At 39.0% G+C, this 19,254-nt stretch overlaps 1 protein-coding gene across 10 annotated transcripts in view; it reads right to left on the reverse strand.

Annotated features, from left to right (window-relative positions):
* The window catches only part of LOC128699669 (serine-rich adhesin for platelets-like), a 1,564,428-nt gene that overhangs the window by 120,379 nt on the left and 1,424,795 nt on the right, over positions 1-19,254 (reverse strand). For all 10 annotated transcript variants that reach the window (XM_070099420.1, XM_070099418.1, XM_070099410.1 and 7 more), the window contains one exon: positions 6,496-7,450. In XM_070099420.1, coding sequence (XP_069955521.1) covers positions 6,496-7,450 — 955 coding nt within the window. The remainder of the gene's footprint in view (positions 1-6,495; positions 7,451-19,254) is intronic.

The following is a 19,254-nucleotide window of genomic DNA, read 5'->3' on the forward strand; positions in this document are numbered from 1 at the left end:
CAGAAAAGTGAATGGCTTTGTGGCTGTGATGAAAAGAACACTTTATTGTTTTCCATGCTTACTATTTGGTGGAGACTTCATGGACAAAAAGTGACGTGAGTGACTCGAGGCATTCACCACAAAAAGTAGTGAAACATAAACAGTCAACCAAGCATATAAATAACGTTACTGATTTGTCAATGCTCTGTAAAGTGAACATTGCAGCTCAAATTGATACAGCATACAAGATTCTGATAGCGAAACACAATGAAGAGGTTGAAAAAACAGAAATGTATTGTCCAAAATTATAAACTGCGTAAAATTCTGTGGCAAATTTGAACTCCCTCTCAGAGGACATGATGAAACCTCGAGCTCCAAAAATCCAGATGTATTTTGAGGCCTAGTTGATTTTGCCTGTAGTTTGGACTCTAGTTTAAATGCTCATATACGTAATGCTACAGTGTTTAAAGGAACATTAAAATCAATACGAAATGAACTTTTAGAAGCTATGCTAGAAATTTGCAAAAACAAAATCAAGGAAGAAGTGAAGAATGCTGAATACCTGGCAGTTATGTGTGATGAAACAACAGATATTTATGACAAAACACAAATGGTGATTATTCTAAGGTACAAGCTACAAGGCAAACCTGTTGAGGGATTCTGGAGATTTTTTAGTGTAACCAATCAAACAGCAGAAGTATTGCCAAGTGTTTAGTTAAAAGAGCTGCAGATTTTAATTGGTGATCTACCGCATAAGCTCACTGCTCAAACTTACGATGGTGTAGCTGTGTTAAGTGGTGTCAACAAAGGTGTGCAAACTAAAGTAAGAGAAGTGTATACCAATGCTCACTTTATACACTGTTATGTGCACCAACTGAACTTGATTCTTCAGCAGGCGACATCTCAGAATACTAATGTTTGAGTATTTTTTAAAGCTTGTCAAGAATACTAGCATTTTTTCAAAATCTCTGCAAAGAATGACAGCATTGGAGAATACTGCGGGCAGTCGAATTCCAAGGCCTTCTGAAAAATGTTGGAATTTCAAGAGCAGAACAGTTAATGCTGTGCAGAAGATGAAAGATGCACTGATTGAGTGTTGCACTATTCTAGAAGCATCTAACTCAAGAGATACTGGATCTGCAGCAGCAGGCATCGTGAATTTGAGTGATCTTAAATTTGAGTTTTGGTTGGAATTTTTTTCCAAAGTGATGCCTCATGTTGACATCATGTTTTCTGAGCTTCAGTCTAGAAATATTAATGCAGTTAAGGCTAATGTCTCTTTAACAGCTTTTGCCTCTTCAGTTCAGAAATTAAGAGATGAATGTGATGCTTCCACAATGCCTTCTGAACCAAAGAGAAGAAAATTTAATACAGATAAAGCAGTCGCTGCAGAAGAGGTTAGTGACATAATTTTATTGCAGTGTAGAAAAAGATTCAGTTTCACGAATCATCTGGAAGCTAGCCAGTTACTACTAGTGAGTAATTTTTCAACATATACTGACAACTTCCCTATTGATGCACATGAGCAAGCAGTTGCAGCCTATCCCATGACTGAAAAAAATAAATTGAGAACTGAACTATCCATACTGTATTCAAGAAAAAATCTGTGCAAATTGGAAAAACTTACTGACTTGCTAGAGATGAAAAATGACAATCATCTGCAATCAAACTCCAATGACAACAGCAGAAGCAGGAAGATGTTTTTCAACCTTGAAAAGAATCAGAACTTTTTTGTGCAGTACAATGGCAAATGAAAGCTTGACTGCTCTAGCAATGATATCGACTGAAACCATAATGATAACAGAAATGAAAGCTTTTAATGAAAAAGTTATGAACCATTTTGTGACATCAAAAAATTGACGCTCAGATTTTATTTTCAAATAGTTGTAACATCATCATCCCAGCTAGCCACATCTCCACCAGCAGGACTGTGACAACCTCTATGGGTACGTATATGTGAACTCTTATCATTATTAAATTTTAATTTTGAAACTTATTATTTTAATAATGTATATTATGCTGTTCTATGAGGTGTGCAGTCATGCAGAGTCCCCCATTCTATTTTTTGACAAGCCGCCACTGCTTGAATCCAACAATATCAACAGAAGTGAGATGGATATGGTGACCCTTGGTCCACACCAGCCCTAAAACCCGACAATAATAACAGGGCATGGTAATAACCTGAGTTTATTTTTTCATTATTTTGATTATTGTTTCATACTTTCTGGGAAAAGTTTGCACTCATATTATGAAAAGTATTAGCCCTGGCATATTTATTTAGTAGGAAATCCTTTCTTATAACCACCAGTATATGATAGTGCTAATGACGTTGGCAGGTGAGCTATAGGAACTGCCTGTCTTATGTTTATTCAGGTTCCCCATACATTTCTAGGTCAACAAGCAATGACCTCAATAATGTAAGGAATGTAAAATTTAATTGCTTTTCAGTCTTGACAAATTAACCCTTTCAGGATCCAAAGGCCAAATTTCAAAGTGCACACCAGTGTCCAAGAATTTTAAAAAAATAATTTTGTTATGTATTTTTTCTTATGAAATGGTAGAGAATCTTTTTTTGAAGATAATATAACAAAAAGTACGAAATTTGATGGAAAATTGAGGAAATTATGCTCTTGTGAATTTTGATGTGCCAGTGATATTTACGCATTGGCAATTTTGCCGACTTTGGCTCCCATTTTAGGCCAATTATATTACTCCAGTCGACCAAATTCTTAGCTATTTCACTAGTATTACTTCTATTCTATCGACTGAGTACAAGAAATTGCCAAGTCAACTGTTTCAACTACAAAATAAAGTGATCGGAACGGTAATTTGGCCAATTTAATGCAAAGTTCAAAATATTCTAATTTCAAAATAGGGTCCAGAATAAACAATGCAGGCATTCCTGGAACTAAACTAACATTTCCTCTGTTCATTAGTTACGTTTTCAGGCTTTACAAATGAATTCCATTTTGATTTTTTATTCAATACTGTAATAATTGTATAAATAATATCACCACATTTGTGAACGTATATTAGACCCACCAGCTGGTGTGTATTAGACGTGTGGTCTCAGTAGTAGTAACCAGTTACCAGTCTAAGTAGTAATAACCAGTTACCAGTAACCTGTCCGTTGACTCAACGACCAACCGTCTTGAGTCACGGTCTGTGCTGAGCTGACACTATTTTCAAAAGACCCACTACGGGGTACTGGCCAGCCGGCTAGTCAGTTTTACGAGTGTAACCAAGGAGACAGGTAACGGCTGCGGGCTCCCTCCACATAACAGCAATTATAAGTAATAACAGCCTACGTGAGTATTTCTACCCTAATCCACGTATCGAACTCCCACATGATAAATTCTCAGTAGTAGTAACCAGTTACCAGTCTCAGTAGTAGTAACCAGTTACCAGTAACCTGTCCGTTGACTCAACGACCAACCGTCTTGAGTCACGGTCTGTGCTGAGCTGACACTATTTTCAAAAGACCCACTACGGGGTACTGGCCAGCCGGCTAGTCAGTTTTACGAGTGTAACCAAGGAGACAGGTAACGGCTGCGGGTTCTCTCCACATATCTACGATTATACGTAATAACAGCCTACGTGGTGGGATCATTTGTTTACTCTTGAACTGGAAATGGCTTGAAACTGAGCTCAAAGTAGCAGAAATGTTAAATTTTTGCCGATATTCAAGAGTAAACAAACGACCTCACACGTCTAATACACGCCAGCTGGTGGGTCTAATATGCATTCACAAATATGGTGATGATATTTATACAATTATTACAGTATTGCATAACAGTAAATCTTCTATTTTTTGGTGTGAATAATAATTCATTATGTGAATAAAAAATCAAAATGGAATTTATTTGTAAAGCTTCAAAACGTAACTAATGAACAGAGGAAATGTTAGTTTAGTTCCAGGAATACCTACATTGTTTATTCTGGACCCTATTTTGAAATTGGAATATTTTGAACTTTGTGTTAAATTGGCCAAATTAACAATTTCCGATCACTTTAATTTGTAGTTGAAACAGTTGACTTGGCGATTTCTTGTGCTCAATCGATAGAATAGAAGTAATACTAGTGAAATAGCAAGAATTTGGTTGACTGGAATAATGTAATTGGCCTAAAATGGGAGTCAAAGTCGGCAAAATCGCCGATTCGTAAATATCACTGACACATCAAAATTCGTGAGCATAATTTCGTAAATTTTCCATCAAATTTCGTACTTTTTGTTTTATTACCTTCACAAAAAGATTCTCTACCATTTCATAAGAAAAAATAACAAATTTTTTTTTTTGAAAATTCTTGGACACTGGGGCACCACTTCAGATTTGGGCCTTGGACCCTGAAGGAGTTAAAGCTGTGTGTGTGTGTGTGTGTGTGTGTGTGTGTGTGTGTGTGTGTGTGTGTGTGTGTGTGTGTGTGTGTGTGTGTGTGTGTGTGTGTGTGTGTGTGTGTGTGTGTGTGTGTGTGTGTGTGTGTGTGTGTGTGTGTGTGTGTGTGTGTGTGTGTGTGTGTGTGTGTGTGTGTGTGTGTGTGTGTGTGTGTGTACCCATGCAAAATAACCACAGGAGGAGTTGAATGAATGCTCTAGGCATTTTGTGTTGCAATCAACACATCACCAGGAGCTTGCAATGTTGCAGAAAAAAGTAGGAAGTCCAAGCAGATTCATTTGGGGAAATGACTATCCAGATAGTCGTTTCCCTGAACAAATCTGCTTGGACTTCCTACTCATTTCTGCAACACTGCAAGCTCCTGGTGATGTGTTCATTGCAACATGAAAGGTCTAGAGTTATCATTCAACTCCCTCTGTGGTTATTTTGCATTTTTTATCGCTCATTTGTTATTACTGCATATACACCTACCATCCAACTTACGATCGAGTTCGGTTTCGAGAAACCGGTCGTAAGTCGAAATGGTCGTAAGTCAAACTTTACTACTGAATATCAACAAAACATTTTTGTAATGACTTTTATTTTATTGTTTTATTTTGGTATTTCATGTTTTACTTTACTTTTTATGTTGTTAGTACTGTATTTTATACTGTAAGGTTTAGGATAAACACTGTGTACAACACAAATAGTTGTTTATTTCCCAGAAATTTGGCATAAAAAACATGGTCGCAAGTCGAGTGGTCGTAAGTCGAGCAGGTCATACGTCGGATGGTAGGTGTGTATGTATATTCTAGGTAGTAGGCTGGTAGACAGCAACCACCCAGGGAGGTACTACTGTCCTGCCAAGTGAGTATAAAACGAAAGCCTGTAATTGTTTTACATGATGGTAGGATTGCTGGTGTCCTTTTTTCTGTTTCATGAACATGCAAGGTTTCAGGTACGTCTTGCTACTTTTACTTACACTTAGGTCACGCTACACATACATGTACAAGCATATATATACATATATACCCCTCTGGGTTTTCTTCTATTTTCTTTCTAGTTCTTGTTCTTGTTTATTTCCTCTTATCTCCATGGGGAAGTGGAACAGAATTCTTCCTCTGTAAGCCATGCGTGTCGTAAGAGGCGACTAAAATGCCGGGAGCAAGGGGCTAGTAACCCCTTCTCCTGTATATATTACTAAATGTAGAAGGAGAAACTTGGGCCACCCCGCCTCGGTGGGATACGGCCGGTTTGTTGAAAGAAGAAAGATATATGTATATACATACATGGACAATAATTATACTGTAAAGTACTGTGTAAATTTATTTTTCTATTTTAGGAATTCTGGCCAATTTTACATTAAAGAGATTGTCAAGTAATTTCACATTATTTGAAAACAAAATTTGAAAACATGCTGTACTGGATGAAATATTTTATCCAGCAAAGCAAAGGATATCCATTATGTGATTTGTATACAATACCAAATTAAAGATTAATAAATATACAGGTGTACATTTCAGCATTGTAAATGAGGCTTCCATTATCTTTTAACTAACTCAGACTTTTATCTTGGCTTTTAATTTAAATAATAAATTTCCCCCTATTATTGTGCCATTTTTCCTTTTATAAATTATAAAATTTTCCTCTTATAAATTATGAAACCACAACAATGAGAAAATAATGAAAAGGAAATACCCGAGCTCCATTGTGCATTCCTTTGAAGATGTGTGTGTAAATGCACAAAGGTGCCCATTTTTCTTTTAAGCAATATTTTTTTTATGGTACAGCATATTTATCAAAAGCAATATATTCTCGTATACTGCGCTTTGGTTTGAAATTATTAAGTTGCTACTACTGGTTGGCAGTAGCTTGCTGAAACTGACATTCACTGACTGGTTTCCATAGGGAGAGTTACCTAAAGTGCACCTGTAACATTCTTAATCCCATACTTCATGCTAAAGTCAACTGCATCTGGGAGATTAGAAAGTATAAATAAATATTCAGGAAAAAATGTTTTTTAGAGGGACTTGAAGCTTGCCCTTTCTCCCCACAAAAAAAGCAAAATCACTCAAGCTTAAAGCTGCAGGTGTCATACTGAAACCATCACTCACTTTGCAATAACATTTATAAATGCACCAACCTGCTGGAGTAGATGCTGCAGGCGAGTGAGTCGAGGGAGCCGGAGCAGTGAAAGCGGAGTGATGGCGTTCAATCTGCCCAGGAGCAGGTGCGGCCCGAGGTGAGCTCGGAGGTGGGTGGGTCCCAGTATTCATGGTAGGACTCTTCAAGCTTGGAGAAACGTGATTTGGAGAACCAAGTTGCTTTGGTGAATGATGCGGTGGATGGGTAGCGTGAGCCGGTGCGGCCACGTGACTGGGAGGTAAATACCCAGGTGAGGAGTGGCTAGGATAGTTGGAACCAGCCATAGGAGGTCCTGGTGTGGGTGGATTTCCTTGTGAAGGATTGCCAGTTGGGGTATTTCCATTGGGAGGTGTTAAGGTTGATGGACGATACCCGCAGTGATGCCCTGGTGGAGCTGGGGCACCATGAGGGTGATTGGTTGGGGGTGGAGCAGGATATGGTTGATGGTGTGGGTGATGGTGATGGGGTTGAGGATAGTTATGTGAAGGTGGATGCTGGGGAGGATGGTGAGATGGAGGAGGATGTTGATGTGGAGGTGGATGATGTGGTTGAGATGGAGGAGGTGGTGCAGGTGCAGGTGGATGGTGCTGTTGGGGAGGTTGATGATGAGGGGGAGGAGGAGGTTGATGGTGAGGTGGAGTCTGATGGTGAGGTGGAGGAGGCTGATGGTGAGGTGGAGGAGGTTGATGGTGAGGTGGAGGAGGCTGATGGTGAGGTGCAGGAGCTTGATGATGAGGTGGAGGAGCTTGATGGAGTGGTGGAGGTGGAGGGGCTTGATGGAGTGGTGGAGGTGGAGGAGGATGGGGCTGGTGATGGTGGTGGTGATGGTGGTGGTGGTGATGAGGGGTACCGCCAGGACTCATCACTGGTTGCATGGTGGAGAGTGCTGCCAGTGGTGTGTAGGTATCTGGCTTCTGAGGAGACGCAGGGTAACTGCTGTTATGTGGCTGAGGCTGTGAACAGAGACAAATTAGAAAATACAGATGACTTGTAAACATTTACTCTTACACACACTGTCTGGTGCAGACTCTATACGAATATTTGTTTCTTTTGTGTTTGAAAGTTTTAAATTTTAATTTTTATGATAAAGCTCCTCCATACAGAGCAATTATTTTTGTAAATGTGACAAACATTTCATCCAAAATTTAACACCACATGGAAAGGCTTTACATTATATGCTATTCAGTTTTGGATGACTTTCAAAACTGAATTTACAAAAACTCACACAATACTGAGGAACTTTATAAGAGAGTACAGTGGTACCTGGGTATATGTCCACTTTGGAATAAGTCCAATTTGGTATACGTCCTGTTTGGACATGAAAATTTTTGCTTTGAATACGACCTTTGTTTGGAATATGACTTGTGTGCTAGTACGTACTTGTATGGGTGAAAATGAGTCACGACACCGCGCGCTACCCTTGTTCACCTCTCAAGACAAAGCCACGACTGCCCACTAGCATCAGTATGCCCACTGCTACCATTCAGTGAACAAATCATGCTATAACTCTGTGAATTTTCAGGTGATTTTGTGTTTTTTCACATAAATTTTTAGTAAATTCATTAACCATAAGTTTTAAGAAATTTAATGAGAAGAGCCAAGCAACAAAGAAAATGGTTAGGATCACCATGGAGGTGAAAAAAGTGATTGTTGAAAAGTATGAAGGTGGCATGCGTATCCGGGACTTGGCTGCCGAGAACAATGGTATCTACGACTGTGAAAAGCAAAGATGTTATTAAATTGGCTAACATTGCAAAGGGGGTGAAATCGATTACCAAACAAAGATCAGGGACATTAGAGCATGTTGAAAAATTGCTTCTGATCTGGATAATAAAAAAACAGTGTGCCAACGAGAGCATATCAGAAGCAATGATTTGCGAAAAGGCAAAACCGATGCATGCCGATCTTTTGAAAAACAAGGCAGGAATGACCCAAGAGAGTGAAGTGTTTAAAGCCAGCCATGGCTGGTTTGATAATTTAAGAAGGGGACTGGCATTCACAGTATTGTGAGGCAAGGATTGGGAACCGTTGCTGATAAAGATGCCGCCAATGATAATAATAATAGCAATAATTAATAATAATCAATCTGGAGTGCTTTAAATGTCAGCTACCAACCGCATACGAAATACTTGTGACATTTAACCCTTTGACTGTTTTGACCATGTATATATATGTCTTACGAGCCAGTGTTTTGGACGTATATATACTCAATAATTCTAGTGGTTTCAAATCAAGCAGGAGAAAGCTGGTAGGCCCACATGTGAGAGAATGGGTCTGTGTGGTCAGTGTGCACTATATAAAAAAAATCCTGCAGCATGCAGTGCATAATGAGAGAAAAAAATTCTGACCGTGTTTTGGAATTAAAATACCGACTTTGAGGTGTATTTTCCTATAGTATTTATTGTTGTATTATCGTTTTCTTGGTCTCATTTGATAGAATGGAAAACATATTAAAGAAATGGAGATGATTTTGATTAGTTTCACGATGAAAACGACCTTGAAATTGAGCTCAAAGTAGTGGAAATGTTCGATTTTTACCAGTGTTCAAGAGTAAGCAAATCACACCCCATGTCCAATACATGTCAACTGGGGAGTCCAATATTCTTTCACTAGTGCACTTATATTATTTATACCATTTTTACAATAATGCAGTAGTCTCCATAACAGTAAATCTTCTATTTTGTTTGTATGAATAAAAAATCAAAATAGAAAGCAAGAGTAATATAAGAGAGGCCTGGAGATGTGACTAATGAATAGAGGATATGTTATTTTAGTGCCAAGAATGTCTGCATTGTTTATTCTGGAACCTATTTTGAAATTGGCATCTTTTTTAATTTGCGTGAAATTGGCCAAATTGCCAATTTCTGACCACTTTATTGCGTAGTTGAAATCAGTAAATGGGCGGTTTCTTGTACTCAGTTGATAGAAAAAATGGAGTTCTAAAGAAATAGCTATGAGTTTGGTCAACTGGAACAATGGAATTGGCTGAAGATAGGGTTCAAAGTCTGCAAAATTGCCGATGTGTATATATCGCCGAGATCGCTAACTTTGTGGGAGCATAATTCTGTAAGTTTTCGATGACATTTTGTACTTTTGGTGTCATTGCCATCAGGAAAAGATTCTCTATCATTTCATAAGAAAAAATAATTTTGTTTTTTTTACCAAAAATTTTTCGACACCAGGCGACACTTCAGGATTTGGGGTTGCGGGAGTCAAAGGATTAAAGCACGTTACTTGTCAATCCTAACCAGCCCGATAAGAAGGGCAAAAAAATTGTATTATGAGAACAGATTATCCAACTTAAAAGGTGATATAAAAAAGACCCGGAAAACCCTATCAGAAATTCTAGGAACAAAAAAGATATCACGAAACAGTGCAATTGAACTAACAAAGCCAGATGAACCCCAACTCTCACCAACTGAAACAGCAAACAGACTCAATGATTTCTTCTCCACCACAGGAAAAAACCTTGCCAATAAAATCCCAAGCTCAAATACCCCACCCAATGACTACCTCACTGGCAACTACCCAAACACACTGTTCCTAGGTAAGACACATATGCAACAGTTAGGTATCTTTATTATGAAACGTTTCGCCTACACAGTAGGCTTCTTCAGTCAAGTACAGAAAAGTTGATAGAAGCAGTAGATACTTGAAGACGATGTAATCAGTCCATCACCCTTAAAGTTTTGAGGTGGTCAGTCCCTCAGTCTGGAGAAGAGCATTGTTCCATACTATGGAACATTGTTCCATACTATGGAACAATGCTCTTCTCCAGACTGAGGGACTGACCACCTCAAAACTTTAAGGGTGATGGACTGATTACATCGTCTTCAAGTATCTACTGCTTCTATCAACTTTTCTGTACTTGACTGAAGAAGCCTACTGTGTAGGCGAAACGTTTCATAATAAAGATACCTAACTGTTGCATATGTGTCTTACCTAACAACCTGTTGGTATTTTATACCATTTTAATGTTCACACTGTTCCTAGCTCCGACTAACCCAACAGAAGTCTCCTTTGTAGATGAATGGTTCAAAGAACCGACATGTTGTTGAATTAGACACATGTGCAACTCTTAGGTATCTTTATTGAGGAAACGTTTCGCCACACAGTGGCTTCATCAGTCCATACAAAGGAGAAACTTGAAGAACAGGAGGAGAATGAGGTAATCAGTCCCTCAGCCTTGAGTCGATGTGGTCAGTCCATCAATCTCTTCAAGATTGATGTGTCTTCCATTCTATAAAATGAGAACAAGAAAACTAAAATACAGCCATAAATACCATACGAAAATATAGTGCGAAGTCGCTGTTTTAAACCAAAACCATGGTCAAAGTTTTTTTTTCTCATTATGCACTATGTGCTGCAGTACTTTTTTATCCTGTGCACACTGATCACATAGACCCATTCTTTCATATGTAAGCCTTCCAGCTTTCTCTCGCTAGATTTGAAGGTACTAGAATTTACGTGTACTAGTACATCAATAACCCTGGTGCGTAAGACGTACTAGTATGTCGGAAACCCTGAAATGTCAGCTACCAAACCTATACAAAATACGTATGACATTCAAAGCGCCCCAGTGATTAATTATATTTTATTATTATTATTATTATTATTATTCTCCATGGGGAAGTGGAACAGAATTCTTCCTCCGTAAGCCATGCGTGTTGTAAGAGGCGACTAAAATGCCGGGAGCAAGGGGCTAGTAACCCCTTCTCCTGTATATATTACTAAATGCAAAAGGAGAAACTTTCGTTTTTCCTTTTGGGCCACCCCGCCTCGGTGGGATACAGCCGGTGTGTTGAAAGAAAGAAAGATTATTATTATTATTATTATTATTATTATTATTATTATTATTATTATTATTATTATTATTATTATCACCAATGCCATGAGAGATCAAGAATGTAAACAGAGATGAACACACCAGCTAACCCCTTACTGTGAACTTCTTCCATTTTCCTCTCTTTCCTCTTCCAAGTGCTGCTGCACTTCTATCTTGTACTATGGGGTGCACAGTCAAGTACAGATTTATAGACAAAATACTGAGACCCATCACTAACCCCTTTACAATGAACTTCAATTGTACTTCTTCCATTTTTCTCTTCCAAGTGCTGTTGCACTTCTACCAATCAATCAATCAGTTTTTATTTCCTTGCAAGATTACATTGAGATCATGAAATTACAAAAATGAGTTGCAGTGCAAAGAAAGACACTATCATGCCTAGGCATTATGGGCAGACTTAATTTAATGGCTTACAGACTACTTAATACTAAAGAAACTGAACATAGTTTATTTAAGCTGTACATCTTTTTTATTTATAGTATACAGTAATTTTACTCAAATTACAATAGTTTCAATTATAAACATTGAAGTTATATTATGAGAATATAACATTGTGAGTTGTTGAAAGTAGTTCACAGTATGAGAATGCTACAATTGGGTGTAAGGCAGTAATGTTTTGGGTAGGTATTTATCCTACAAGTAGTTTTAATCAATGTATGAACTTTGTGCTAAGGGGGTGCACAATCAAGTACAAATATGTACAGTGGCCACAAAAAAATCTATACATTTCCAATGCAAAAAAAATCTATACACTAGATTTTGGTGTACACATTTCATTTGAATTTCTGCCATAAGAAAAGTGGGTGGAGCTTGTGATGGCTTAGTGTACTGGAGCCTGTCTTGCTCCAATGTTCCCCACCACTCCACGCTACACTGCTCTTCCAGAGCTCGATGATGAAAGAGGACTGTTACGTTGTTACTCATTGCCTATTTTTTCACTCGACCATGAACTTTGCCATGCTATATCTCTGCTCCAGGTGGTCAGAATGGGTCAAACTAAACTTTAAATTGAAGAGAAGACTCGTGCACTCACCCTATTAGAGCAAGGTATATCTGTGATACGCATAGCCGCAGACCTGACGGTGGCTAGGATGGCAATTTACAACCTCAAGAAAGCAGATGCAACACTCCCACCTGGCACCTTGTACCTTGTACCTAGGAAAGTGGGGTCTGGGGTCCCCAAAAAGATTTCTCTTTACACAGACAAGATCCTGAAGAGGGAAGTGTTATCAGATCCTGCCATAACAGGCACAGACCTCAAGAAAAAGCATCCTGCACTCCTGAAAGATGTCATAGTGCGAACCATTCAGCACCAACTGCATAAGAAACTGAAAATACCTGCTCGATGTGCCGCCAAGAAGCCCAAGCTAACTGAAGCCATAAAGAAGAAATGGCTTCAATTCTGCAAGAAGTACAAGGCTTGAACCTCAGAGACCAGTGGCAGAAGATGATGTTCAGCGATGAGAGTACCTTCAGGCTCATCAGGAGTGGCTCTAAGACTGTCCGTCGTCCCAGTGGTGTGTCTCCTTATGACCCACGGTATGCCGTGAAGACAGTGGCGCACCCTGACAGTGTTATGGTCTGGGGTGCTTTAAGTGGTTATAAGGGCAGAGGTGAACCGTACTTTCTTCCTAAGAACATTACTATGAAGGGAAGTAATTATATCGAGGTGTTAAGGAACCACATGCTGATATTTTGGAACATTCACGAGTGTGATTTTTTTTATTCATGATGGTGCCCCTGCCCATAAGTCAAAAGAGTGAAAAAGTTCCTTGAGGACAATAATATCAGTGTTTTGAGTGGCCAGGCAATTTCCCTGACCTAAATCCTATTGAGAATGCCTGGCATGTGATGAAAAATGAGATTGCAAAAGCTCGACCCACCAACATCACAGACCTGAAGGAGGCACTGAAGAAGCTTTGGATCAATATGGACGCCTCCTTCTTCTCCATCCTCGCCACTTCAATGCCCAGGCGACTTCAGATGGTGATAAAGAACAATGGTAACATGACTAAGTACTAGATGGAAACCAAAAAGTGAAAATAAAATACATGTACATACATTAAGTTGCATTTTTTCGTTTTATTATCCAAAAATTGTTAATGTTCAGATTTTTTTTTGCAGCACTGTAGTCTTGGAGATTTTAAAGCTAGTGTACTGAGTAGCTGTAAGAAAGAGATTGAGCTGCTTGATGCTGAGACACTGTGCTGCCTGTTTCTGTGACCCAAGTTCTCGTACGGCATACAATACTGACTCATCGGAGATCCCATTTTAACTCCAAGTTGTCGGTAAACGAGTACTTCGATAAGTGAGAAGAGGCTGTATTAAGCAGTGTTTATATTATTTTATATAACCCCATCAATGTATAATATGCCAATAACAATAGGAATTTTTTTTTTCATAGGAATGGATTAATCATTTTCCCTATATTTCCTATGGAAAAATTCGTTTGGCATACGTCCTGTTTGGTATAAGTCCAAGGTCCTGGAATGGATTAAGGATGTATACTGAGGTACCACTATATATTGTACCATACCGTAAGATGTCAAAAAACAATGGCAACCATCTAAATGAACCCTTCAAGGAGGGGGGGGGGGCCTTCATACTTCTGAAGGACTCTTGATCAAAGGAATTCCAGCTACCCTTCCCTTTCTTAGACTAAATTTGATTACCTCCCATTCCTCAAGTGCCGTGCAAACCTTTTGGGATAAGTGTGTTCCCATGAAAATTAGTATTGTTATTAATACACTGCTAAGATATTAAAAAAATAAAGTAACTATTTAACTAATGCCTACAACTACCACCAGGGGTCTACAAATCTCCAAAACCAAACTGGACACTGTACAGTATTATTCAAGCTTCTGCACTGGCCTTGGTGTGTGAGTGTCTTGATTTACCTCAAAGCATCAGTGGTAAATTACCCCTAAAGACAAAGATGCCAATTAGAGAGCAAGTTTTCACTGGAACACTTTGCTCTACATAACAAAATGTTATCTCAAATAAAGAACAAAACATCACAATACCATAGCTGGAACAATACACAAATGTCCTGCACTTAGGAGAGGGAAAATGTATGATGATGTTTTGGCCAAATGCTCTATACTTCAGAACATTCATGACTTAATTTAACCTTTGTCTTCTTCTCTCCTTACCACTTCACCTTTCCTGTATTTTCATTGCCTTTCCTGTCTTCTGCCATGGTGGGTTCTGTCCTATGGGGGTTTTGTCCCACAGGACTTTTGTCCTATGCTTGTGAGCCAGTAGTTTTAGTAGAGGGCTACTCTGTTCTCTTCATATGGATTACCACCACTATTACTACTAAAATAAATCCTCTCATTAATAAATTTTAGACAAAAAGATTGGCCAGGCAAATGCTCTAATTAATGGACAAAATGGACAAAAGTCCATAATTCTGTATTTTGTCTGTAGTGAAAACATCCAATTGTCTTGTGAAGTATTGGGCCAAGTCCATTAATTCTGACATCTGTCTGGTACAGGTCAAAGTGACCACATCCAGGACCTGTTCATTGTCACTGTTCCCTGAGTCATAGACCACCCACATCAGTTTATTGTTTGTGCTGAACCCTTTGTCGCAAGCCCATTTCTGAAACTGTCATTCTATGTCGCAAAATATTTGAAAAAAAAAAAAAAATCTTATGAAATGATAGAGAAGCTTTTCTCAATGTTAATGACACCAAAAGTATGAAATTTGATGGAAAACTTACAGAATTATGCTCTCGCGAAGTTAGTGATCTCGGCAATATACGTATACGCATTGGTGATTTCGCCGACTTTGAGCCCTATTTTCAGCCAATTCCATTGTTCCACTTGACCAAACTCATAGCTATTTCTTTAGAACTCCATTTGTTCTATCGAGTGAGTGTAAGAAACCGCCCATTCACCAATTTCAACTACCCAATAAAGTTGTCATAAATTGGCAATTTGGCCAATTTCACACAAAATTCAAGGCCAATTTCAAAATAGGGCCCAGAATAAACAATGCAGACATTCCTGGCACTAAAATAACATTTTCTCTGTTCATTAATCACGTCTCCAGGTTCCTCTTATATTACTCTCGATTTCTATTTTGATTTTTATTCGCACAAAAAATAGAAGATTTACTGATATGCAGATACTGCATTATTGTAAAAGTTGAATAAATAATATCAGTGCACTTATGTATTGGACGCGTGGCGTGATTTGTTTACTCTTGAACACTGGCAAAAATCGAACATTTCCACTACTTTGAGCTCAATTTCAAGGTTGTTTTCACCGTGAAACTAATCAAAATCAAACTTATTTCTGTAACATGTTTCCCATTCTATCAAATGAGACCAAGAAAACGAGAATACAACCATAAATACTATAAGAAAATACACCTAAAAGTCGGCATTTTAATCCAAAAACATTAAGAGTTTTTTTTTCTCATTATGCACTGCGTGCTGCAGGATTTTTTTTATACAGTGCACACTGACCACACAGACCCACTGTCTCACATGTGGGCCTACCAGCTTTCTCCCGCTTGATTTGAAGCCGCTAGAATTTTTGAGTACATATACATCCGAAACACTGGCTCGTAAGACGTGTGTATACAGCTGAAACAGTCAGAGGTTAATCACACATACACCATCCTTCAGAGTCTAATTTTCACTGGATTTAGAGCATTTTGTGTGACTTTATTAACACATTAAGTGCAATTAAATATATCTACATCATCTCAACCATCCATCTCAGACCTTCACACCATCTCAGCTATCTACATCTCAGACCTCTACATTGTCTCAGCCATCCATCTCAGACCACTATATCATCTCAGCCATCCATACTATATTTACTAGTAACTCCTCAGAACAGAGTTTATCGTGAGTCACTACTATCAATCACAGCAGTTTACACCTCAGCTCTCCATTATGAAAAGGAAAGAAAATTACTGTAAATTACTATACAGCACAGTAGTGTATTGTAGTAATATAGGTTACAATACTTGTAGTCTTAGTGAATGGTTGCCTTCTGCATCAGTGAACGAAGTCCACTACATCAGAAGACAACTGGACGATCACAAAATATTAATTTCAGGATTCAGAAGCTGCAGACATTAAGCACTATTATGCACTCCCCTCCTGCCTATTAGTCCATTATTCAGAGGTTTTACTGTTTAACTATTACTTCACTACTTCATCACTTTTTTCCCTAGTTTTCCACAACTACTACTAAAACTGCTACCTTATTTTTACTTGAACTACTACTACTACACTACTACTGCTACACTACTACTGCTACACTACTACTGCTACACTACTACTACTACACTACTACTGCTACACTACTACTACCTCCCATTCTGTCATCTTTCTTTGCTTCTTTTCTTGTTCAGTTGTGACAGCTACTACTAACTCTCTCGCTACTAATTCACCATTACTTCTACTGTTACCACCCCAACATTTACTTCTACTACTATTATTACCGCCATTATTCTATACCCTCTACCAACACTACTACCTCTACTCCCATTACCACGATAAGGGTGATATTATCTCTTTTATAGCATAATAATGTCTTAAAAGGACCCCAATGGAAATAAGTCACTTTGACTTTTTTGGGTTATCCTAGGTTCTCTACACATATGCTGCTATGTATGATAATCTATGTATACCTGAACAAACTTACTTACCATTACCACTCCTCTCCCTGGTCTTGCTTCAGTATGACTTGTCAATGGTCCAAGTCAGACCAACCCATACCTTTACCTTTGATATACCTTTGAAGAATTTCGAGAGTAAATCTACTCTCTGAGCCCGGCCATGGGCCAGGCTCGTCTGGTGCTCGCCTGGTCAACCAGGCTGTTGCTGCTGGAGGCCCGCTGCCCCACATATCCATCACAGCCTGGTTGATCTGGCATCTGGTGAAGATACTTGTCTAGTTTCCTCTTGAAGACTTCAACACTTGTTCCAGCAGTGTTTCTGATATCTTCTGGTAAGATGTTGAAAAGTCTGGGACCCCAGATGTTGATAGAGTGTTCTCTTATCGTCCCCACCGCATCCCTGCTCCTCACTGGGTTTATTTTACACTTCCTCCCATATCTCTCACTCCAGTATGTTGTTATGGCAGTGTGCAGATTTGGGACCAAGCCCTCGAGTACCTTCCAGGTATATATTATCATGTACCTCTCTCTCCTCCGCTCCAATGAGTACATGTTCAAGACTTGCAAGCGTTCCCAGTAGTTTAGGTGCTTTACTGGCTCAATGTGAGCCGTAAACGATCTCTGTATTTGTTCCAGCCCCGATATTTCTCCTGCCCTGAACAGGGCTGTCAGCAATGAGCAATATTCTAAGTGAGGGAGCACTAGCGATTTGAAGAGTGTCACCATCGGTATTGTTTCCCTTGTTTTGAAAGTTCTCAATACCCACCCCGTCATCTTCCTGGCTGTCGTGATCTTTGTCTTGTTATGGTCTTTAAAAGAAAGGTCTGCTGACATAATTATTCCTAGGTACCTACTTTTACGTGTTCCTTACGTTCTATTTGGTGACCCTCTTGAGTTTTGTATATGGTGCTCCTTTTGAGTACTTCATTCTTTCCATACCTAAGCAGCTGGAACTTATCACCATTGAACGTCATGTTATTTTCCACTGCCCACTGGAAAACCCTGTTTATGTCTTCCTGTACTTTTTCAGTGTCCTCTACCGTACTGACTTTCATGCTTATTTTAGTGTCATCTGCAAATGATGATACAAAAGTGTGCCGGGTGTTTTTGTCTATGTCTGCTATGAGGATGAGTAACAGCAGAGGTGCCAGGACAGTGCCTTGGGGCACTGGGCTTTTGACCTCGCTGATGCTGGATCTTGCCCTGTTCACTACTACTTTTTGTGTTCTGTGTGTTAGGAAACCGAAAATCCATCTGCCTCCCTTCCCCGTAATGCCCATGGCCTTCATTTTGTGCGCTATCACTCCATGATCGCATTTGTCAAACGCCTTTGCAAAATCTGTGTAAATCACATCTGCGTTTTTGTCATCTTCCAGTGCCTCCGTTATTCTGTCATAATGGTTCAGCAGCTGTGACAGACATGATCGTCTTGCTCTAAAACCATGCTGGTTCAGGTTATGTTGGTTGTGCTGGTCCATGAAATTTGTAATCTGACGTCTCATCACTCTTTCGAAGATTTTTATGATGTGAGAGGTTAGGGATACTGGTCTGTAATTTTTAGCTAGTGCTCTACTACCTCCCTTGTGCAAAGGAGCTATGTCTGCACTCTTTAGGGCCTCTGGTATTTTACCTAGATCCAAGCTCTTTCTGCAAAGAATACTGAGAGCTCGTGCTAGTGGTACTTTACACTTCTTTATAAATAGAGCATTCCATGAATCTGGTCCAGGTGCTGGGTGAGTGGGCATGTTTTCCATTTCTTTTTCGAAATCTATGGGATTTGTACTAATGTCAGTTAGTTGGTATGTGCGGCCTTCTTCTAGAGTGAAAAATATTTCTGCATTTTCTACCTTGCTGTCATTTAGTGGGTTGCTGAACATCGACTCATACTGTTCTTTTAGGATTTCACTCATTTCCTGTTCGTCATCAGTATATGAGTCTCCTCTCAATTCTACAGGTAGTTCTTAGCTTGGATTTTGTGTAGGAATAGAAATATTTTGGGTTTCTTGCAATATCCTGTATGGACCTTTGTTCCCTTTGTACTTCTTCTGTGAGGTATGACATCCTAAGTTTTTGCTCTAATTCAGTGATCTCTCTGCTAAGTCTATCTTTCCTCTGTTGTAGCATATTTGTGTTTTTAAGCAGTTCAGTAACCCGTTTTCTTCTTCTGTACCATCTCCTACGCTCTCTCTCTATATCTAATTTTCCTCTGGGTTTCCTCAATGGTACATGTTTCATACATACTTTGTATGCTTCTGTATTCAGCTTCTCTA

This window comes from Cherax quadricarinatus, chromosome 67 (assembly GCF_038502225.1).
Source record: "Cherax quadricarinatus isolate ZL_2023a chromosome 67, ASM3850222v1, whole genome shotgun sequence".
In the NCBI taxonomy this organism is placed as follows: Eukaryota; Metazoa; Arthropoda; class Malacostraca; order Decapoda; family Parastacidae; genus Cherax; species Cherax quadricarinatus.